General features: G+C 42.5%; 1 protein-coding gene across 2 annotated transcripts; it reads left to right on the forward strand.

The window, feature by feature from the left end:
* Positions 1 to 1,399: 1,399 nt before the first annotated feature.
* On the forward strand, positions 1,400 to 23,338 carry atp2a2a (ATPase sarcoplasmic/endoplasmic reticulum Ca2+ transporting 2a). 2 transcript variants are annotated; one of them, XM_020093787.2, is made up of 21 exons: positions 1,400 to 2,083; positions 3,398 to 3,415; positions 3,503 to 3,585; positions 5,854 to 5,958; positions 7,048 to 7,186; positions 13,178 to 13,258; positions 14,194 to 14,279; positions 14,419 to 14,883; positions 16,437 to 16,525; positions 16,634 to 16,736; positions 17,104 to 17,235; positions 17,329 to 17,448; positions 17,536 to 17,754; positions 17,882 to 18,217; positions 18,462 to 18,682; positions 18,806 to 19,008; positions 19,128 to 19,213; positions 19,313 to 19,446; positions 19,541 to 19,658; positions 20,548 to 20,668; positions 22,613 to 23,338. In XM_020093787.2, exons 1-21 carry the CDS (start codon positions 1,966 to 1,968, stop codon positions 22,624 to 22,626), a joined length of 2,991 nt encoding a protein of 996 aa, XP_019949346.1. In that variant the 5' UTR covers positions 1,400 to 1,965; the 3' UTR covers positions 22,627 to 23,338. The 2 variants fall into 2 exon arrangements, with proteins under 2 accessions (XP_019949346.1, XP_019949345.1); XM_020093786.2 differs by lacking the exon at positions 22,613 to 23,338 and having other exon boundaries at positions 20,548 to 22,421.
* Positions 23,339 to 23,356: the final 18 nt, after the last annotated feature.

Consider the following 23,356-nt stretch of genomic DNA (forward strand, 5'->3'; position numbering starts at 1 on the left):
TTCAGTATAGTCTCACTGTGTTTTGTCCCTTAGCTGGTGTGAATCTTTTGTGCCCCCTCAACTACCTGAAACATTGATCTGTGCCACAACTTCTTCTTCTATCAATAATAATAAATAAAACTTTATTTCTGTGGCACTTATCTAAAGGTTACAAAGGGAATTATACACTACATGAAAATAAAAAAACAGAACAAAACTATGGAACTAAAAACAATAATTAGAAAGAAAGATTAGATATATTTTATTGGATTTTTGGAGTTGCAAGTCTTGACATAGGAACTACTAGCAAGTGTTGGTTGGAAGATCTTAAATTAGAGATAGGGAGTTAGTAGCTCTGTGATATAACTTGGGTGCTGGTGCTGCTGTCATTAATAACATCATTACATCTTTAAATATCACTGTTACTATTTTCATTATTACAACCAGTCTGACAGAGCCTGAATATGACAGTTACAACTGTTCCTGACATTTGATTGGCCCCTGAAGTGCCTGTTAGTACTCTTTAAAATACTAACAGTAATTCTAAGCTATTTTGAAGTACACAATGAACACATTTCTAAATACATTCAGTGACGTGTGACTTTTCTCAAATCTGTAGAGCTAACAGTAAAAAAGCAATGACTTCAAGGTCCAGTGTGTAAGATTTAGGTGAAAGGGATCTATTGACAGAAATTTGATATAAAATAATCCTAGTGATGTTTAAACTAGTGTGTTTCATCTAAATTATACAAATTGTTGTTTTCTTTGCTCTAGAATGGTCCCTTTATATTTTAATACATTTACATTGGGAGCAGGTCCTCTCTATGGAGGCCGCCATGTTTTTACAGTAGTCCAAACTGGACAAACTAAAACCTTTTGAGTTTTTATGACAACTAAAGTTTACCACAGGTTATCTTTCATCTTTGTTTTTTATATTACTATGTTTATACCTGCTTTTGCTCTTTCACCTCTTTCTCAGGAGCTCTGGAATGTTTGAATTTCCCTACGGGGATTAATAAAGTACTTCTGATTCTGATTGGAAGGGGAGGCTGAGATAAGGAGTATTCAGCTGCAACATGCAGTTTCACCACTAGATGTCACTAAATTCTACACACTGATCCTTTAAATGTGCATCTTACTGAATCAGGAGTTGTGTATGCATGTTGGACATATAATTGGCCCCTCTGTGTGAATTGTGGCCCCTGATTTAGAAGAACCCTAGACCCCCCCCCACTGGTTGTAATTTGGTGTTATCCAAATAGAGTTGGATTGAACAGTGAGAAGAGCTGCTGATAATAAGAAGGTTAGGTACAGTGTGTGTGTTGTGGCCTCTCCTGATAAAGCCGATCACACAGTCTCCAGCCTGCTTCACAGAAACACTGACCGCAGTGTTGCACGTGAAGCTCATGAACACAAACCACGGGCTTTGAATGGAACGCACGCGCGTGTATGTTCCCGCTTCTCACTTCCTGGTTACTTCCTGTATTCTCTCTCACGCCCCACTGTTTGGACAAGGCTGCCTCCGCTCGACCAATGGCGTGAGTCCACATGCGGCGCAGCGAAGAGGGCTTTAATAAAACCACAGTGTCAGAGCCGAGCCGAGCCACACGGAGCTGCGCCACGCTGAGGTACGGTACGGCACGACACCGCACGGTTGCACACAGGGAGAACTGGACCGGGTGAATGCGGTCCTCAACGCGGGACACTGCCGCACACACTTTCCCATCACTTCCGGAGATAAGAGGGCGAAGCGGGGCATCTTCACCCAGACAGGGAAGAGGAAATTCACTCCCTCCGACATCCTTCTTCCTCCGTAGCCCGCTTCAAGAATCTCCCCAGTGGCCCGAGGGACCTGTCGTTTGACCGCGGTGTGTATCCAGCTTGCCCCCTCCCCGGGTATCGACCCTCTCCGAGTGTCGACGGTGTGGTGAAGTGCGGTGCTGTGTGGCCGAAGCCGTTCGGGAAGGAGCCGTGTCTGTGTCCGCCATGGAGAACTCTCACACGAAGAGTGTGGAAGAAGTTTACAGTTATTTCTGCGTCAACGAGAGCACAGGACTGTCCCTGGACGAGGTGAAGCGGCAGAAGGAGAAATGGGGCCTAAACGGTACGACAGCTTCATTCTTTCCAACACACACTCTCACCAACACCAGCGCTGCCCCGACACGACAGACGCACGCTTTCAGAAATGTCTTGTCATTGTGAGTGTTCAGTGCATGTGGGGGAAAAGTCAGCACCGCCATCATCCTCCTCTTCCTCCTCCTCCGGCCGGTGTCATAAAGTGATCCGGCTGACGTCATCAGTGGTGACCTCGAGGGTTTCCCATCTCTCACATAGTAACAGAGGAATGATTACTTAGAGGCCATTGTTGGGTCTTCAACACTGTTTTTATTGTGTGTCGTTGCATCATGGCCGCAGTGTGATAACACGGTTTAACATTGGGACATTGTTGACAGCGTGTTGGGAAGTGTGGGGGGGGGGGGCATTGTTGAGCAGGATGCTCCTCAGAGCTGGAGTCCACCACCTCAGCTCCATGTCCCTGCAGATCCAGCAGGCATCTGACACTGACCAGTGGCCACGGGACAAGTAACCTTATCTGCCCGAGTTAATCTCCCTTGTCCCAGGCCGAAACAGCTGTTTTATATTAATACCACCTGGGAGGTCATGGAGGGTAAATCCCACCTCCTCTTAAGTCACTCTGACCTTTCGGTTGATTGGAGATTTGTGAATTCTCAATGGGATCAAAATTGCAAGTTCAATTATGGCAGCATGATTTTCATTTATACTAAGATTATTTTTCAACCAATTTTTCTTTTTTAACATTCGTGCATCTCACATTTGCAGCCGCTGTACTTGCTGTCAAGTACAATGCAATACAAAGATGAAGTGTTTACATTTGCCCAAGTCTTGAATTCAGTCCCAGTAGATAATGGAAAAAAGGATGACACTGTAAAGGTTGGATGTTGGATGTTGTATCTCGTCTAATTTCAAATAAGTCTGTACAACTGTGCATCATAGTGGTAATATTAAATATTTAGTTACAGGAACCATCTTTCCATACACATATCAAACTTTTAAATTATTTTTTCCACCAGCAACACGTTCTTTATGTCCTCATTATACAGTATGTATGATTATATAATCATTTACCAAAATCTGAGGAGAAAAGGCAGTATGTTGGTTTTGTTCTGAAACCATCCTGTGTAAGAATGAAATTTGTCAGTCTCAGTCTGTCAAAATAACCTCTTTCTGTCCCGGAACTCCTCTTGTTCTAGGAATGAGTACCGTAAAGAAACAGAAACCGAGAGTCATGTATCTGTACGCTTAAAAAAGCATTGATGCACACCTTACCTCCCTTTTCTTTTCTCTTTCATCTGATGCGCCATCTGTGGATCGACTTTCCTCCCCTTCATACTGGCAGAGTTACCAGCTGAAGAAGGTAATCACTACGGCAACTCATATTGTTCCTGTCATTTTACATACGATTCTGTGAAGGATTGTTTTTAACCTTTTCTTTTCTCCGCAGGGAAATCTTTATGGGAGCTTGTCCTCGAACAGTTTGAAGATTTGCTTGTTCGAATTCTTCTGCTGGCTGCGTGTATATCTTTTGTAAGTATATCTATATATATATTTTTTAATGCTACTGGAAACAACACAGTCCTGTTGAAAGTGTAGAATTTACTGTACATTTTTACACCATGTAGACTTGTGTTAGAGTTACTTCTGTTACGTCATCATTGATTGAATAGAGATGAATTAACACATTTGGGGCTCCTTTCTCGGCTCGTGACATACTGATTTATTTTACTCGCTGTTACTCCCCTTGTTAAGCCCTTCATGATGTGTCCAGTAAATGAGAAATGTGATGCACATATAATTTTTAAGAATCCCAGGACAAGTTATAGCATCCTACACATAGCTTTCTCCTGCCACTTCTGAGTGAAGGTGTTTATGTGAAGTCAAAAACCGCAGCAAGGATTATTATTAAGCCGTGTGTTGAATGGCAGGGGGTCAGTTTATGCAACGCATAGCGCTGAAGTGTGAACGTCTTCAGTTTGTGTAACCCGGCTGAGGTTACACTCACACATTAGGGAGCTAAACAGCTGAGAAAGCTAGCTACCCATCTGAGGAATGGTGACAACAGCAGCGGCAGCATTGAGTTGCTATCACCATGTGCCAAGTAAGAGCTTTGAGTCAAGCGTGTCTGCTGCTGTGTAATGACTTCGTCTGATCTCACTCGAGACTCTGACTTATGGTGCTAAAAGCAGATAAGTTTGATAGATGCCAGATATTATGTGATAGCATCATCAGCTGGGATTCCAGCAAATTTTTTGGGACTGTCAAAATTCCAAGATTGACCACCACACATTTATTTTCTCCTTTTTTCTTTCTTGCACATTGGTGGACCAGTTTTTACCGGCCCTCTCTGTGTGCTTGTTATGTGGGGTATGCCTGAGAGCGTGCTGCATGTCTGATCTCACCGGCCAATCACAATATGCAATCAACTCAGTTGTAGTGAAAGTTATTTGTTTGACTCTATGTAAAGCAGCGGATCTGTTTATATTGACTTCACTGCACATGATGTTAACAGAGGTCTGAAGAACATTTTGATAACTGACTTCCTGTGTGTGTCTGTGTGACAGAGTTGGTATGTGGTGGGTAGTGCCCAGTCAGTTGATACAGAGGTGTCAGTGGCTGCTGTCTGACAGGGGAGCAGAGCACCACTCAAGACCAAATTTGGACCTCACCCCTCAGTGGGAGGGCTCTCATCAAATAAACGTGCTTGCCCACCTTAACATATATTTGTATTTTCTCCCATTCTTTAATATATGTATATAGAGCAATAGAATGTGGAAGCAAATCAAAATCAGAAAAGCTATTGTAGTTATGCTTAAAGTCTTTGGCATCCAGCACAGATATCTATGTCTCATTGAGGTTGATAGCTTTATTACATTTTAGGACATTAACTAATTGCTTGTAACACACAGTGTAATTTTACAATTTACAACAATTTTCTCAGTAACAACAAGCCATAAGAGAGACCAGGTCTGACTGTTTTAATGTCATAATGTTTCAACGTTGGCAGTGAGACCTTCTTGTATTATAGACCTTTAATATTCCATTAGAACTCTCTTTCTGAAATGGAAAGGTTTAAGTAGTTCCACTTAATAGAGGTCCGACTGTTAATCTCAGCCCCTACAGTCTTCTTGTTGGCAGACATGTTTGCATAAGAGAGTCAAACGTTCATGATGTATCCTCCATTCTTACACATCAGATGGGCTGGGCAGTTTCAGCAGTTAAAAAAAGTAAATGATCACAAATATCCACAGGAGAATAGAGAACAGCTGCTCACAGTGAATGGAATACAACTACTGCTAGATAAGCTCAGTAGTTGTTGACTGAAGAGTGAAGTACAGTTTCTAAAAGATAGGTTGAGGAAAATGTTGAGGGGCATTAAGATGCAGTTGCATGCAATGCTTTCTTCCTCAGTAACTGAAGTTTTATGTAAGAAATGTGTGGGATGATCCTCGGCTCTGAACAGTCTCTGGCTTTGAACATGAGTTTCTAGCAGCTTATTTAATGGTTAAATCCTCACATTACTGGAATGAAACACTGCTGTCATAATAAAGGTCTATTTAAGAGACACCTGCCCACTTAATCTGAATGTATAATTTTTGACTGTGCAGCATCTCCTTCATTTTCAGACTATTTTCAATACTTTAGAGGTGTCTTTTTTCTGCAGTTTCTCTGTTATGAGCAGCTGTCTGTGTTCTTGTGAATGTCTTCATATTTTTGTATTCTCATTTTATAGGGATTCCTGCTTTTTGAGTGAAATGTCTTAAATTTATAATGTGATATTTCTCGTGTTGTTTTCAGGTCCTGGCCTGGTTTGAGGAGGGGGAGGAAACTATCACAGCCTTTGTGGAGCCTTTTGTAATCTTACTCATTCTTATAGCCAATGCCATCGTTGGTGTGTGGCAGGTGAGAAGCTTTCACATCCTGGAAATCCCTGTATTGAAATCCCACTCCATCTCCTCTGTATGGAAATCACTGTGATTTTCACTTTTAAGTAAATTATCTGCTTTATCAAACATGAGCCAGTGTGGATAACAGTGTTCAAAAGCGATCCCTATGGACCCATTTGATTGTAAGCACGTATAATGATGGACAGAGAGATGCTAATATGTGGCCACTACAATAGTCCTATGATAGTTACGCTACCTTCATCAACGTGGCCATGAAATCTAATCCAGAGCAAAATGATTGTGAATCACAGTGTCCAACATGTTTGAAACAAAACCCCTGTGATGCCACTTAAACAAAAAGAAGCCTGCATATGGATGACATAACAGCCAAACCTAATACATATCAGTGAGACCATGCATCCATCAATGATCTAAAGATTGTGTCAGAGCCATTAGTGTTCTAATGTCACTGACACTGCTGGATATTCCTGTAAATCAATGAGGAGACTTACGTGGAACATTATGAAAAACCTCATAGTGTTCCACTGGTGTTGAATGTTATCTATCATTGTGGTTGCCTGCTTATGTTTGTGGGTTTTAACATTTGTTTGACTTTACTGCTACTGTAGATAACCAGTCTACTGAAAGTTATTTTTGTCACAAAGAAGGCTTCCTATGAAAAGCAACAGTCCGTAATAGGTCACTCTGTATCTCACACATGAGGCCTGCATGAACTTATTTTTCAATATGCATGTGAGTCCACTGTGATGTGTGTGTTTCTCCAACTAAATTAATTAACTAAATTTAACAAATATTTTATCAGAACCAAGAACAGGCATTTATTACTGCTGGTTGTCTGTTAGGTTGTTAGTCAGCAGGACTGCTGAAAAAAACTACTGAACCCAAAGAAGAACCCATTAACTTCTTGAGCAGATAATTATAAACTGGCTTATTCTGGGATTTTTTTTTTTCCACTTTCACTTTAACATGGCAAGATAGAGCGTTAGCCTTGAGGGAGGTATGCGCTCGCCAAGCTTAGCAAGTTAGTGATATTATCAGCTCGTCTCAGAAATAATGATGCTAAGTCCTGTTCTCACTTCTCTAGGAACGCAATGCTGAGGATGCCATTGAGGCACTTAAAGAGTACGAGCCTGAGATGGGGAAAGTCTACCGGCAGGATAGGAAAACTGTGCAGAGGATCAAGGCCAGAGACATCGTGCCTGGTGACATTGTGGAGATTGCCGGTAGGTTGACTTGCTCTTGATTTTGTGCTTTTATAAACAAACATGAATTCTATTACTTTTCCTTTTGTTTTAACCTTATTCTACTGTTAAACTCTTGCATGTGTTGCTTAGATCAGATCATCAGATAACTTAAACGGCTCAGATGTTGATTTGATTTGTGGATTTCTCTCAGGCAAAGGAAAATTCTGGATATCACATGAACTAGCCAGGAACAAACCTTGAAATTGATCGAGAATTAATTCCTCTGCAGCTTCTATCGGATTTGCTTGTTTTGCTGAGAAAGAGGGTTTTTTTTGGGAGATGAAAGAAGAGATGTGGTGTTTTCATATGATAGTTTATCGTCTGTGTTTGACTCAGCCCACTGTGACAGGTCAGATGATTACAGGTATGGTCATGGGTCACATTTAGCACCAGCTCAAGTTGAATCTCTCATTCCCAAGTGCTACTGCGGATGTGTCACGCCCTGTTAGAATAATGTGTTTTGAGATGTTTTTATTAACCCTGTGTCACAGGGGGCGAGAGGAAAAGTATATCCAGGCACACTTTACTGTGTTTGTCTGTGTGTATTTGTCAAGCTGCCACTGCATCTTCACAGTTCATCCTAAAGCAACAGTTTCTCCCCATGCAGCATGTGAACAGGGCGCTAGAGTGATTCATGCTGCTGAGGTCCAGTCAGCGCATTTCACCAGCTGAAATCCTGAGGATGTAAAGCTTTTATTTATTTATTTATTTTTTTATTCAAGAGAGCTGTTTGTTCTCAGTCTGTATGATTCTGCAGAGGCATGAACAGAGATTTGTTGAGGAATGCTGGCATCCTTAAAACACTAGTGTTATCTTGATACTCTGTTTAACCCTAAGCCACCGAAGTGATGCATAGTTTTTCTGTGCATACTGGTAGGTTTTATTTTTAGTTTTCATAGGCCATTTAGATTATGGAATGCAGTATTTATAGAGGCAGTGACAGTCGTCAAGATGACAGGTGTCTGGTCCCACCCCACACATGCCCATCCCATTCTGCTCTAGGAAGCATTGCTACGGTGGGTGACGTAGGATTATGTTCAGCAGGAGTCCTCAATAACCTTGACAAGGTCAAATTGAGTAGGACTGCACAGGGATTTAAACTCCATCGTAATTTCAGTTTAAATGTTTTTTATGTACTGTTTATGATTGGGTGTTGGTTAACGGGGATAATTATAACATTCTGATTATGACTTGCAAAAAAAGATAAGTGTGGAAAGCTTTGTTTTTTTTGGCTCAAGTTGAAAGAGAGTCAGATGCACTCTCCTCATGTATATTAGAGACCCAGTCTTGAAAACCTCTTGGTGGTGGTATGATTTGCTGACAGTAGCTTGAGGCTTATTCTAAAAAATGCATCAAAAACAGGAGCTTTATCTGGCCGTCAGGAAAAGCTCATCAGCTCCGGTTTACTGCCCAAATCCTCCTAATTTCTTTTACAATGGTTTCTGTCAAGCCTCCCCTTTTATAAATTATATTTTCCTGAAGCTCCAGTCCAAAGTGGCCCCTGCCCATGCAGTGGAGGAATGTGATGACGCAGAAGCAGGCCAGTCGGCTGCTGAGCTCCAGGTAGAGGACGCGGAGACAAGCCCACAGCCAATCTGTGCTACCCGCTGTCAGGAGGCTGCTGTGGCTTTGAACGCTGCCTCCTACTCGCACCTCGTCACTTATCAGCCCCACAATCTCATGCTCACTGAAGTCTGTCCAGTGTCATGGAAAATAACAAACTGTGATGCGTCTCTCCGAATTTTATCTAAACTGGATCATTTTTTGGTTTTATTTTTGTACCTTGGTGTTTTCAGATGTGATCTTGGTCAGTTGAAGATCTGTGGGCTGTTGTTTGTTTTGGTCTCAGGCCAGGCTGCTCTCCAATGTGGCTCAGAAAAATCAAAACTAACCCTTGATTTGTTTCAAATTCTATAATAAATATTTGTGCTGCTTTTCGGATGAACAAGTGACAACAGGCTAAATCCGATAAAGGGTTTCTAGTGGGTTTTAAGTTGTTTTCACTCACTGTATGCTGCCAGTTTACAGTTTGGTGTTATGAGGTTGCAGATTTCTAGATGTTGGCTTTTCCTCAGAGCAGTGGAGCTCAGTGTGTTTGTTCCCTGCTGCCTGTGAAGTTGTGATTCTGGTCATGATGGGGGTCAGTGTGTTGGGGGGGGGGGGGGCAGCATACGGGGGAGGATCTCTCATCTGCTCTCATTGTGTTGGAGAGAGATGACCTTATAGGGAAGCGCTTTGTGGATCCACTCCATCGCGCTCAATGCACAGTGACCCTGCCCATCACAGCCTGCACCCTCCGCTAAGATTACCACGGATAGTATGTGGCATTTCATGTGGTCTGGCAAGCATCTATTGTCACTGAGGGACTGTCTTTTGGCTAAGGTTCCTGACTTGTCTACTCTTGCCAACCAGGGAATCGGGCATTAGAATGTAAAGACCTCCCATGCAGAGAAGTCCTGCAGAAGGGCACAGAGGTTTTAAATCAAACCAGTCAGTACAAGCTGATGGTGCTGAAGTGTGCATGTAAGGTTCAGTGCACTGACTGCTGGGAATCCATGCTTTGCCATCTGTTAGTAGATAGTGACCAGTAGAACTTAGACACAAGAGGGATCACTACAGAAAGTTATGACGGCAAGATGTGAGAAGAATATACACTTTCCCCTTTTTATTAAACCAAGATATAAAATCTTTACTTATTCTGAACACTAGTGTTAATGTCTATGACTACAACATGAGAACATTAGTCCAAAATTCATAATAATCCTCCGGTATGATGTTTTTTTTATTTTTAAAATGGTTTTAAATGTTGGTGATTGCAAATCATTTTCTCATGCTTATTGAGAATCGACTAAACCCCCAGTTCATTTTTTACAAGCGCTTTAGTGCTGCCAGTCCTGGCACAAGTTTTGTCACTATGGCAACAGAAACAGTTGTATGCTATGTGGAGGCCCAGCTTGCTGCTGATCAAGATTCATAACAGACAAAGGCAAAGCAGAGAGCTCCAGGAAACAGTGTTCCAGATCCTGCTTACATAACTGAGGTTGTAGGTGAGAATCTGCTGCCAAAGTCAAGAAACTACTCAGCTGTTGGTAAATATTGGTTTATCACTCCCACCAACCAACTGATGACTAAACATTATTTGATGTTCTCTTTTGATCGTGAACATTGAGGCTCACTCGTGACTTTAACCGAAACCTCCTTTGCATTGATCTGGCCTTTGTCTGCAATGTAATTAGATACAACCGGCAATTCACTCCCAGATACAATAATTCTGCAGTCGACATGGTTTCTTATCGACACTGATAGAAACGTTACAACTGGATCATTGCGCTAATTTTCCAAGACAGTGAGGTGAGATGGCGCTTCAGTTCATGACATTGAACTTTTCGCACTAAGGGAAAATATCTGCGAGGCAAACTCCTACACTGGCAATGGAAAAGGAAACATTGTTTTGGTGGGTTTACCAATTAAAAAAAAGCCCTGTGCAGACCTGGTATTAGCATCTGTCTCAGGTGATTCCTTCACAAATGAACAGCTCTTGGTACAGGTGTGAACTGCTGTGTAAGATGCATTTGAGATTGGACCAATCAGACCAGACTTCTGTTCAACATGAACATGTGATGGGCTACAATGAAGGAAAACCATCTCACCTTCTCATCTGATCTACTTCATCTTTTATGAACCAAACTGTATTTTCTTTTTGTCTTTGTCATTAAATTGATTGATTAATTGCAGTATGATCAGTGGGGATTAGGTTGACTGGAGACTCTAAATTGACTGTAGGTTTTAATGTGAGTGTGAATGATTGTTTGTTTCTACCAAAGGTTAGAAGTAAAACATATCTACAGATGGAAGAGAAGCAGTGAAAGGTTACAATTTTAGCTGTTTTATTAAAACATATCCAAGTATTTGCAATGGTGTACATGTTTAAGTGTAGCTAATGAGTGAATCAGTTGGAGCTGTGTTGGAAAGCTGCTGGATGCTTAACTTGTTGACCGCTCTGAAATGGCCCTCTCAACATGACAGAAGGTCAGCCTTTTGTTCAGCTGCCATATGCACATGTATCCTCCTGGCTGGCACTGACGAAGCCTGGCTCGCTGAACCACTCTCTCACCGAACACACGGTGAAGGCAGCTGCCAGTCAAAGCTGACGGCCTCGCTCCAGTGGCTGCCCGGCCTGCTGTTGAAAGGTCCGTCTATAAGGCACCTCTAGGAGTCATGTTGGGTGCAATGTTTTGCCAGGGTACACAGAGCTTTTGTCACCATAAAATCTGTCCACTGTATGACCTGTTGGCAAGCACAAAGGTGATAAAGTGGTCGTGACTGAGGAGATACTTGGACTGTTACCAAGTAGGATGTTGACACAAAGGGATAGATGATATACACACACTAAATCAGAGCAGGTCTGCAGTGTAACACAGCCCCGGAACAGATCCATCATTTCAGTGTCACAGAGTTTTAACACAGAGCACTTGTTTCTTTATATGAGAGCATCAGTGAGCACCTTTTGTTAGAAGCCTGTCCCTCTAGCCTGGTTTCTTGGCTCAGCTCATTCTGTGAGGTTGTATTTCTTCAAAAGTAATGACTTAGCACAGGAAGTATTACACAGTCATCCAGGATGTAATTGTGAAACTTTTTGGCTTCTTAGAAAACCTCTTACCTTTTGTTCCTGTGGCACAGCTGAGGGTGATCCTTTTAAAATCTTAAAGCGATGGGATCTCTAAAATGGACTCTCTTCTACAATGTGCAGATTATCCACATTGCTCCATCTGTCTTTCTTTTCAGAAGCTACCTCTGGCTGCACCCATTGTTCAGGTGGTTTAAAGGTGCAGCCAAGCTCAACGTTAGTCCTTCTCAGAAAAGCTGTCACTCTGTGTCTTGATTGGCCAGTGGCCGCTGATGGATCAGAGTCTCTGGCAGGACATCAGATGTAATGACGATCATCCAGCTTCTCACTGGGTCATGTAAAATAGCGACAAGTCAACACCAATGGAGCCGAAGTGTTGAAGTACATGTAACTATAACAAGGCTGTGCATTAGTTTTTAAAATGAGCAAATGTAATTCCTCTCAAGGTGAAAAAGTATGTATTAAATTCCAAGTGTCAGTACCTCACCCCAAGTGCTTGAGGAGAGGTAGAGCAGCAGAGTCTCCGTCTTTGTCCCCCTGTCTCTTCCTGTGCTGTGACAGTGATGTGGAAGCAGCTGCCATCATACAGCCATGTTTAAACCTGATCAGGGCTTCAGGGAACATATCGAAATGCTTTTTCCATCTTTGGCTGCATGTATTGTTGGCCTCATCGCTAGTTTCCCCTCTTGTCCCTCAAGGGCATGGAGGGTTTTGGATTACCGTACATGTTCCCTTGACGTCGGTATGTTTTTATCAAATCTTTTTCTGCTCAGATTTTAGATTTTCACTTAACCTCTGTCGTGATGTTTTGTTACATTCTTAGATATTAAGCAGGTTTGTGTGAGGATTGGATTCTAACTATACCATGAACTTGGAGTCTTTCGTAACAAGCTGACACAATTTGCATTTTTAACTAAGTAGGCCTTAATGTAGATGCCCACAGAACTGTGCCATAGCCTGAACCATTTCCCCAGTTTCCATCGCTTTTATGTACCATTAGGAAGCTGAATTGGGTCACTGCAATTTCAATGTACCCAAATTGGCCTTTTCCTTTGAGACAGGCCTTTTATGGCTCACAAGTCCTCCATTTCCTCCTCTTTCTCTGGCTCTCCCTCTCTCTCCCCACAGCGATGGCAGCGCCGTAATGAGCTGTGCCTCATCAGTTGAGCTGGCACTATTGTAAATATTTGTTAAGATCACTGTCAGTAACATGAACCGTCAGTCACAGACCTGATTGAAAAAATTCTTAGCTATTTTATTTTATTTCCAGTAGATTTAGTGTTATGTTGTTGGGGCTATGTCATTTTAATTTGAAACGTGTTTGTGAATCTGTTTGTTAATAGTTGGAGACAAGGTGCCTGCTGACATCCGGATCTGTTCCATCAAATCAACAACCTTGAGAGTTGATCAGTCCATTCTGACCGGTGAGACATTTCTGCTGCTGATATCCCAGCCGTTGAATTATCAATTATCATTACCGTTTACATTTTCAGTTCATAAACTTAACTCTAACATAGGTACATAAATCCCATTTTAAAAGTTTTCTGTAATTGTTGCTTATTGTATATTAATCTTTTCACTTTTGAAAGTCACACGTTTAGCTTAAGATATCAGCTTTACTTAAGGCAACAGACATAAGAGGCTGTCTTCAATATCACCATCCAGCCTCTTCAATACTGTATCCTTTATACACAAAGCTGCTTTCATATATGCCCACTCTTCTATTTGAGGCTAGAGTATGTATTTTTTTATAACTAAAATTATATTTTTAATGAAATCCATTATATATCTTGATGCTCCCTTTTTTTTTAGTTAACCTCATCAGAATGCTACAACATTTTAGGGCCATGCTAAAGAAAACAATGAAAAGTCATAATATAACAAGAACAAAGTCATAAAGTTCAGAGAAAAGGTTGTTCTTTACTAGAATAAAGGGAAAAACATTTATGGGAAATAAGTATCAAAGACAACTCATGCTCACCTTCTCAATTGAAAATCTTGAACCAATCTTATGAAACCTGTTGAGGCTCTATATTTTAACGCAGGTAACAGACTGATCCTTTGATTTTCCCCTTGATACATGGCCTATAATTATGACTTTATTCTCAACTTTCTTTTCCCTTTCAAAATGCTCCTAATACTCTGTCTGAGCATGAACAAGATTAATTAGTGTATCATGCACATTTTTGTGACTGAATTGAAACATTCATGAGCATGGTGGTAAAGATGAGTGAGGCAGCATAAAATATCAGGTCTATAGATCTCTGTAGAGATATATCTGACTGTTCTTTGTTCTCAACACCATCGGCAGAGACTAATGCAAAGTGATTTGAGCTGATACCATGTGTTGTCTCTGTAGGTGAATCTGTCTCAGTCATCAAGCACACAGACCCTGTGCCCGACCCACGTGCCGTCAATCAGGACAAGAAGAACATGCTCTTCTCCGTAAGCTCAGCTCACACACACCCTGTTGACCTTGAACTTCTTGTTTTAGTTTCTGTAGACTCCCTTGAATAACGTATCATCTTAAACTTGTGAGAACTTAGATGTACTTGAGCCAACATGTCTATACTTGCCATTTCAGGGTACTAACATCGCAGCTGGGAAGGCCGTGGGTGTGGTTGTGGCCACTGGCGTTAACACAGAGATTGGTAAGATCCGTGACGAGATGGCTGCCACTGAGCAGGAGAAGACGCCCCTGCAGCAGAAGCTGGATGAGTTTGGGGAGCAGCTGTCCAAGGTCATCTCCATTATCTGCATTGCCGTGTGGATCATCAATATCGGACACTTCAACGACCCCGTCCACGGAGGCTCCTGGATCCGTGGGGCGGTCTACTACTTCAAGATAGCTGTGGCGCTGGCTGTGGCTGCCATCCCAGAGGGTCTCCCAGCAGTTATCACGACCTGCCTGGCTCTGGGCACTCGCCGCATGGCAAAGAAGAACGCCATCGTCCGTAGTCTGCCATCTGTAGAGACCCTGGGCTGCACTTCTGTCATTTGTTCTGATAAGACAGGAACCCTTACCACCAACCAGATGTCTGTGTGCAGAGTGAGTCACACATACACACTCACACTCCTGGTGCACTGCTGAGCCACATAGTAGTAAATGCTTTGTCATCTCTGTTGTCGCTGCCTGTTTGTATCATGTAAATCTGTTGTTTTATTTACCCGAGAATGAACCCTATATATAAATACTTTATATTTACATCAGGAGAGGGTCCTCCCTACGGAGGACGCCATGTTTTTTACAGTAGCCCAGACTGGACAAACTAAACACCTTTTGAATATTTATGACAACTGAAGCTACCACAGGTTAATGTTTGGAAGGGGAGGGTGAGGTGAGGGGTATTAAGCTGTAACATGCTAATTCACATCTAGATGTCACTAAATTCTACTTCTATTTGTCAGTTACAATGCTCACACTGACTCTGCTGACAGAGAGAGTGGAGTGTTCCTCCTGATCACATATCCAGATATCTCATTTTTGTGCCACTCCTCTAACATACGTTGATCTCTTGAATGACTTGCAGTGCTGCAGTTGCATAACTGACCTTGCGTCACCAAGCTGCAGAGCAAGCAGCCCGTAGTTCCTTTCTCTCTTCCTCTGTCTGTGAGAGGCACCCTGCTGCTACTTGGCCCAGCATTCAGCATTTATTAAAATTCAATCCTGTCTTGTTGCCTGTTCAGTGTTTTAGTCAGAACTTTGACAAAGCCTAAATTAGACCTGGGGCTTTAATTTACAGTTTTTATCTCACACTGTTTGGGTGTCAGTTTTGTCTGTCTGCATGTCGTACCGGCCATGATTAAAAAGCCTTACAGTTGTGCTGTTACTGCAGTTTTAAGTGATGTGTAGTGATTCACAGTGAGCCATGTAATTAAACCACTGAAAGGAGAAACCATTCACACTTGCATGCAGGCAAAAGCTTTTTAAAGAGGTGTGCTGCCAACTGTGTTCACACACAAAGTAAAAATATAGATTGGAATCCAACATGTTTTAATAAAAATGACTACAGTGTGAATACATGTCTAGAAGTGATATAACAATTGCCTGTTGTCTTGTAGTGTTTCGCTTACTGATACTATGTACAGAGCCCAAGTGACTGACCATGATCATGTTTTGAAAGTTTTTTTTTTTATTCTTTAAATAAGTAATTCAAAGGCCTGTTTTCTATAAATATCAGACAAATGCAGTAGCAGTATTTAACAGCTTGTTATTATCCATGTCATATAACCCATCCATTACTAGCCCTGTGTGTCTGTGTATCGAGGCTTCTGGTGGGAGCAGGCCTGTCACTTCAGCTTCTTTCTTTTTGGCACAGCTTCCCTTTTGTACTTTGGCTCACTGGCAGTCTTGTGTGTTTACTAATGGGGAGAAACTAAACACCCTTTTCTCACATTAGGCAGTGGGCCACCCTGCCGGGCCCTCACGTAGTCGCGGTAGCACTGCAGGCTAATCTACTGTCTAAACAGAGTTGTCACATTGCAGGTCCAATTGGGATTTCTGTGGTTTCTGGTGCCACCTAATGTGCCAGTAAAGAAACTGTTGGTTGATTCATTCATTTATGTGACTTTCAATGACGTCTCCTTTGGTTTTTATCACAGATGTTCACTATCAACAAAGCTGAAGGTGACAGCTGCTCTCTGTCAGAGTTCACCGTCACAGGTTCTACCTACGCACCTGAGGGAGAAGTGTGAGTTCTATACAGCTGACTTATCTCATTAGTTGAACTGGAAAATGTTTCTAATTTTATATATATATAGTGCACACACTTGAAGGCTAATACTCTTCTTGCCCTCAGGTACCAGAATGATAAACAAGTGAAGGCCTCCCAGTATGATAGCCTTGTTGAACTGGCCACCATCTGTGCTTTGTGCAACGACTCCTCCCTGGACTTCAATGAGGTCTGAACACTTAACTTTGTCTTATTGAACAGCTTCAGCACTTAGTATGAAATCAGTATGTATGTACTGTACAATGGTGTAGTGTTGTCCCTAACTGCTAATTCACTTTGGATAAAAGCAGACCTAAGGGGTATTACCTGGTGTGAAAACCATTTGTTAGATGTGACAGTTCAAGTGTGGTTGAAAAGTTACCCCAAAGGTCACTAACTGGTGTACAGGTGCTATGTTGGGACATTGATCTGTTTCCTTTTTAAGATTTTGTTTATTTGTGTAAAAATGAAAACTAAAATAACTTGTATGGGTTAATGTTTCAGCCAGTATTGTATAGTTTGAAGAGAAATGAATAAGAACATTTTTGATTCCTCAGGTGAAAGGTGTGTATGAGAAGGTCGGCGAGGCCACAGAGACGGCACTGACATGTCTGGTGGAGAAGATGAACGTGTTTGACACCGAGGTCCACAGCCTGTCCAAGATTGACAGAGCTAACGCCTGCAACTCTGTGAGTGACCGCTACTCCCTCACCTGCTCACACTGCACATTTCCACCGCTCCCACTCAGCACATTGTCACTCTGCGTCCTCTTGTCTCATCAGGTGATCAAACAGCTGATGAAGAAGGAGTTCACCCTTGAGTTCTCCAGAGACAGGAAGTCCATGTCCGTCTACTGCACCCCGAACAAGTCTCGTTCTTCCATGGGCAAGATGTTTGTCAAGGTATAAGGAAAAAAACATGTGCTAAGGACTGACTGATAGTGTTGCCGTGGATTTATAAACCTTTTATTCCTCTTTTGTACCTCACAGGGGGCCCCAGAGGGAGTTATTGAGAGATGCACTCATGTCAGAGTTGGAAACAGCAAAGTTCCCCTGAACAAAAGTATCAAAGAAAAAATCATGTCTGTGATCCGTGAGTATGGGACAGGTCGAGACACCCTAAGGTGCCTGGCTCTGGCCACACGAGACAGCCCACCCAAAATGGAGGATATGATACTGTTGGACACAGCCAAATTCTCGGAGTACGAGGTGAATTTTCACTTCATTTCTGGTACAATTGTGTGGATGTTAGATCAATTTTGCTGTAATTTGGTGTCCATGTGTAGAGTACCTATTTTCTAGTATTTCAGTCACATCTTTGTCTCCCTGCATTCAGTCCGACTTGACCTTCGTCGGCTGTGTCGGCATGCTTGACCCTCCCAGACAGGAGGTGGCAGCCTCCATCAAGCTGTGCCGCCAGGCCGGCATCCGCGTCATCATGATCACCGGGGACAACAAGGGCACGGCCGTGGCTATCTGCCGCCGCATCGGCATCCTGAGCGAGGAGGATGACATTGAGCGCATGGCCTTCACCGGTCGGGAGTTCGACGACCTGTCACCAGCCGCCCAGCGAGATGCTGTGACTCATGCTCGCTGCTTTGCTCGAGTTGAGCCTTCCCACAAGTCCAAGATCGTTGAGTTCCTGCAAGGATTTGATGAGATCACTGCTATGGTATGAATTCTAAAGGCGGATTCTTAAACCAATCCTGAACATGTTATTTGAACTAAATATTATTTCTATTAGTGTGTGTTTACAGGCACTTTTATCTGTATTTTGGTTGTAAAGATGGTCATAAATTATTGGCTGACATGCTCTGAAATCTGTTGATACCCTGTCTTTGCTGGACTTGTAAGCTGCATATTCACGGTGGTGATGCAGAGGATTGTACGGTCTATAATAAAGTGTTTATTTACAGACGGGTGATGGAGTGAACGATGCCCCTGCTCTGAAGAAGGCAGAGATCGGCATCGCCATGGGCTCTGGCACTGCCGTGGCCAAGTCAGCCTCTGAGATGGTCCTCGCCGATGACAACTTCTCTTCTATTGTGGCCGCCGTTGAAGAAGGCAGAGCTATTTACAATAACATGAAGCAGTTCATCAGATACCTTATCTCCTCCAATGTGGGAGAGGTCGTTTGGTGAGTCTTCTCAGGAGCAGATGATTTTAGAATATACTGAGTCCATAGAGTTGCAGTAGATTGAATGGATGACTCATTGCAGCACGTCAGTGCATCTTCTAATGGAGTCATTTCTGCTTAAAGCATCTTTCTGACTGCTGCACTGGGTTTCCCTGAGGCTCTGATCCCCGTTCAGCTGCTCTGGGTGAACCTGGTGACGGACGGCCTCCCCGCCACTGCCCTCGGCTTCAACCCCCCAGATCTGGACATCATGGAGAAGCCGCCCCGCAACGCAAAGGAGCCGCTCATCTCTGGCTGGCTCTTCTTCAGATACTTGGCCATTGGATGTGAGTTGTGTTATCATCAACTGGTCTTTAATCTGCTGTCATGTTGTTTTATAAATGAATTTGTTCTCTGAGACAATCTGTGTTTGGTGATGATGTTATTCTGGTATCTTTTCTCCCAGGCTATGTGGGTGCAGCCACAGTGGGAGCTGCTGCCTGGTGGTTTACACTCTCTGACGATGGGCCTCAGATCACTCTGTACCAGCTGGTGAGTCTGTCTCTATGAAAACCTTTCCTTCAGCCCCCCCTCAGCTCTCTGCCTCCCCCTCACTGCCTCCCCCTCACTGCCCTGCTGTCCTCCCCACAGAGCCACTTCCTCCAGTGCACCCCGGACAACCCAGAGTTTGACGGCCTGGACTGTCACGTGTTTGAGTCGCCCTACCCCATGACCATGGCCTTGTCTGTGCTCGTCACCATTGAGATGTGCAATGCTCTTAACAGGTAAATGCCACTCATAAAAATATCGTTTGGTCTCAGAAGATGGAGGAGAAACTAAATAACTGATTCACCGCTCTCTGTTCTCTCCCCTGTAAAGTCTGTCAGAGAACCAGTCCCTGCTGCGGATGCCTCCCTGGGAGAACATTTGGCTGCTGGGGGCCATCTGCCTCTCCATGTCTCTCCACTTCCTCATTCTCTATGTGGAGCCTCTGCCTGTGAGTTATACAACAACAGTTCATTAAATGATGACTGATAGGACTCAGACAGGAGCTGGCTGCTTGTTGTAGCTGGCATCTTCTTACAGGGTTCCTGTGGGGTCTTAAAAAGTTTGGAAAAAGTTGAAAATTCAATTATTGGAATTTTAGTCCTTAAAAGTCTTGCAGGTTTACCAGGTCTAAAATGAGTTTAAATAAGTCTTAATCCTGTTTACATTCAGTTAACACTTCTTCCATCACACTGATGAAGACTGATGGAACTGAGAAAGAGAAACGGAGTTTGTAATGTCTTCATGTGTTGCAATTATTTCTCTACGTTAAAAATCTTTCATTAAGTTGTTGTAACAAAACTACAAACAGCAGAGTAGTACCATACACTCAGCTTGGTTATGGGACAGACCATGGTCACCTCCTATCTGTCTGTAGTTTGTGAGATAACCTGGTGTATCGAGGTTAGTTTTCTACTAAGCCTCTAAATCTTTTATAAATTATAGGGAAGTGTAAATCATTTCAAGACATTTGCCTATGTGTGACAGTGCCCTTAAAACAAATCAAATGACAACCCACTATCAGTTATCAAAATGAATAATATACTGTTTTATATATAATATCCTCTGTAGTTAATCTAGAAGCTCTTCTCTTTCTCTATGTTTAAATATTCTGCAACTGTGACATGTTAGTTTAGCATAGAGAATAGAAATGGGGGTGACAGCTAGCTCGGCTATGTCGTAGTGTAACAACACATTAACACAGGTGGATTTTGTTACGGGTTGGACTGTGACAGTGACATGTGGAGAAGGTTTGTCTCCGTACACAGTCTGCATACACACTGATAATCCTGTAAGTATGAAGAAGTAGCTGTGACACCTCTGCTGTCACTCTCTCTCAGGTCATCTTCCAGATTACTCCTCTGGACGTGACCCAGTGGATGATGGTGCTGAAGATCTCGCTGCCGGTCATCCTGCTGGACGAGCTGCTTAAGTTTTTGGCCAGGAACAACTTGGACTTTGGTAAACAGCTGGAGAAGCCGGCCACCAGGGGCTGCTCTCTGTCTGCATGTGCCGAGGGCATCTCCTGGCCCTTCGTGGCCATCTCCCTGCCTCTGGTGCTGTGGATCTACAGCACCGACACTAACGTGTCCGCCATGTTGTGGCCCTGACTGACTCCTGTGCACACTCCCCCTCCTCCCCCCTCCTCCCGTGCACCAGTGTGAAGTGGACATTAACGCACACATCTAACACCGTCACATTCATTCGGAACAACAATTCGACACGTGCATCTGCTCTGACTGCCTGTGTGCTGTGAGATCTTTTGTATTTAGGACATTTTCACCATTACATATTTTTACGTAGGGAGAGATGCAGAATCGGGGGTTTAGGTCATACTTTGACTGACATGTCCATGTTTTATTTTTGGTTTAGCGTCATGCGTTTCCTCTCTTTTGATCCCGTTTTGAACAGTGTAGAGCCGCCGCCCATCGTGTCGGAGCTGTGTGTTGAGCTGTACAGAGAATTTACACTATTTTATAATAATTAATATTTTTTAATTTTGGGGGAAGGGGCTGCAGGGACAGGACTGCTGGGTGTGAAGATGATGGAACTGCGAGGAATCGTATTGTACAATACTAATTCTGGGGCCAAGACTTGACTATATATACATATCGATATATATATATATATGTGTGTATTTGCCCTAGCACAAATTTCTCTCGTCATTTTTGAGCTCCGTGCATCTTGTTCGATCATTATTGTCTGCATTAGGCAGAGCACCGCTACCTCGATGCTGTTAATAGAACCATTACTACCCATCAGTCTTAACAACCACTTTACACATTATATCATTTGTCGTGTTGAGGTAAGCACCAGTTAGTTCTGCAGTAAAGACAAAGCTCTGACATGCGTTTTAATGTTGACTATTTTTTTCTTTTCTCTGTTATTGGAGGGAAGAGCAGATAAACATGTTACCTGTGTGATTCAGAGCATTTTCTTTTTATATATATATATTTACAGCCTGTCGTTAAATTTGTTTACTTGAAGAAAACACATTTGTCTTGATTTTCTTGGTTTAAGTTTCATTTTTGAGATTGTCTTAATTTTTTTTAATCTTAATTACAGTTTATAATGTATGTAAAATGTGCACATACTGTACCTGAATATGTAAAGATGGCACCAAGAAGCTGTTAGTTGTATCAGCTGAGCACAACACGGACACTGAGACCTCTGAAAGGCGGAACTCCTCCATCATTGGAAGAGGCTGTATATGTGTACATATCACACAAAGTAGAATCTCTGTATAGATTTTTGTTGTAAAATGCTCCATACGATCACACTCGTTTACTTAGAGCCTGGTCTCAGCCTCTCTGCATGTCTGCTCCAGTATAACCAGGCCTGTGAGTGTTTTGAGTATTATTGTAACATTTGTTTCTTCCAACGCCTTCCACCTGTTAACCTGCAGAGTGAGTACACTTTCACCTGCATGCCAACTACTACTGCTCACGTCTTTTACCGAGTCGCGCACACATCTCTGCAGTCAGTCGCTGCTTGTATTAGAACGACAGCAGCGACATCTCGTGTTTTTGATTTTTAGGTAAATGGTAGAGGAGGAGAAGTTTGTGTTGAAATGCCTTCAGTGTCACAAAGTGCCAGCAACATGAGCCTAGCATTCTAAACTGGTGCAGTGTCGCTGGTTATTTTTGATTGTAGACTGGCTGCATGTTTTGGCAACAGACAGAGCGAATGACATTAAAGTGTCCCCACACCATGACAGGAAATTGTCCTTTTTTTTAAATTGCATTTGATTTTCGTCCTCATCTCCTGCATGGCCTTTATTGGTCCGTTAAAGAAAAGAAGTGTTATTGAATTCAAATGATTTGCTTCCCCGTTGTTTTGACTGTGGCCTGTGATTCTTGAGTCCATTGATTTGATTCTCTCTTTTTTTTTTTTCCTTCTTTCCAGCAAAGGCCAAGTAAGCCCACCTCTACTCCAAATTACTTCCAGAAACTTTGGTTGTGTTTTGTGTTGTGCATGTGTGTTGTGGGCCGCACATCTTACAAGAGCTGCATGTCAGTGACGTCACATGAAGACAGGGGCTCATTAAAAGTTCATACATCTTTTTATAGAGAGGCCATAAATAAATGTCTGATGAAAACTAGCCAATCCCACCTCATGAGTCCTTCCATCCTCGTGCATGAAGAGCCTTAGACTACGATACAGTGCTCATGCCATCTTTTTAGACTAAGATCTTAGTACTGTGTGCAGTAACTTGTACATGATTCCATGGTGCATGTCTGCTTGATCAGCCATCTGTTTTACCAGACTTGTGTAATATTAGACAATGTATAGTATTGGTAAATAGAATAGACATTCGTCAGATAGTACAAATGTTAAATAAGCTCAAAAACACAGTTCATCTTTCCTAAGGAAATACTTTTATGGGACATTCAAAAACCAAACAGACTTTTTTTTTGGCTTTGCACTGACATGTGCAACATGTTCGGAGCAGATTTTATTTTATTTTTTTGCCATATCTGAAGGCAGACATGCAGATGTTTTACTATGAGAACGGCAGGCAGTCCCTCGATGGCGTTTCATGCCAAACTGCTGTACTGTATTTTCAGAGATGATTGTACAATGTATCACATGAACTTTGGTTTCAGGTAAATAAAACTGTTATTGACATTATGAGCTTGTTCTCCTGGT

Source organism: Paralichthys olivaceus, chromosome 4 (genome assembly GCF_024713975.1).
Source record: "Paralichthys olivaceus isolate ysfri-2021 chromosome 4, ASM2471397v2, whole genome shotgun sequence".
Classification (NCBI taxonomy): domain Eukaryota; kingdom Metazoa; phylum Chordata; class Actinopteri; order Pleuronectiformes; family Paralichthyidae; genus Paralichthys; species Paralichthys olivaceus.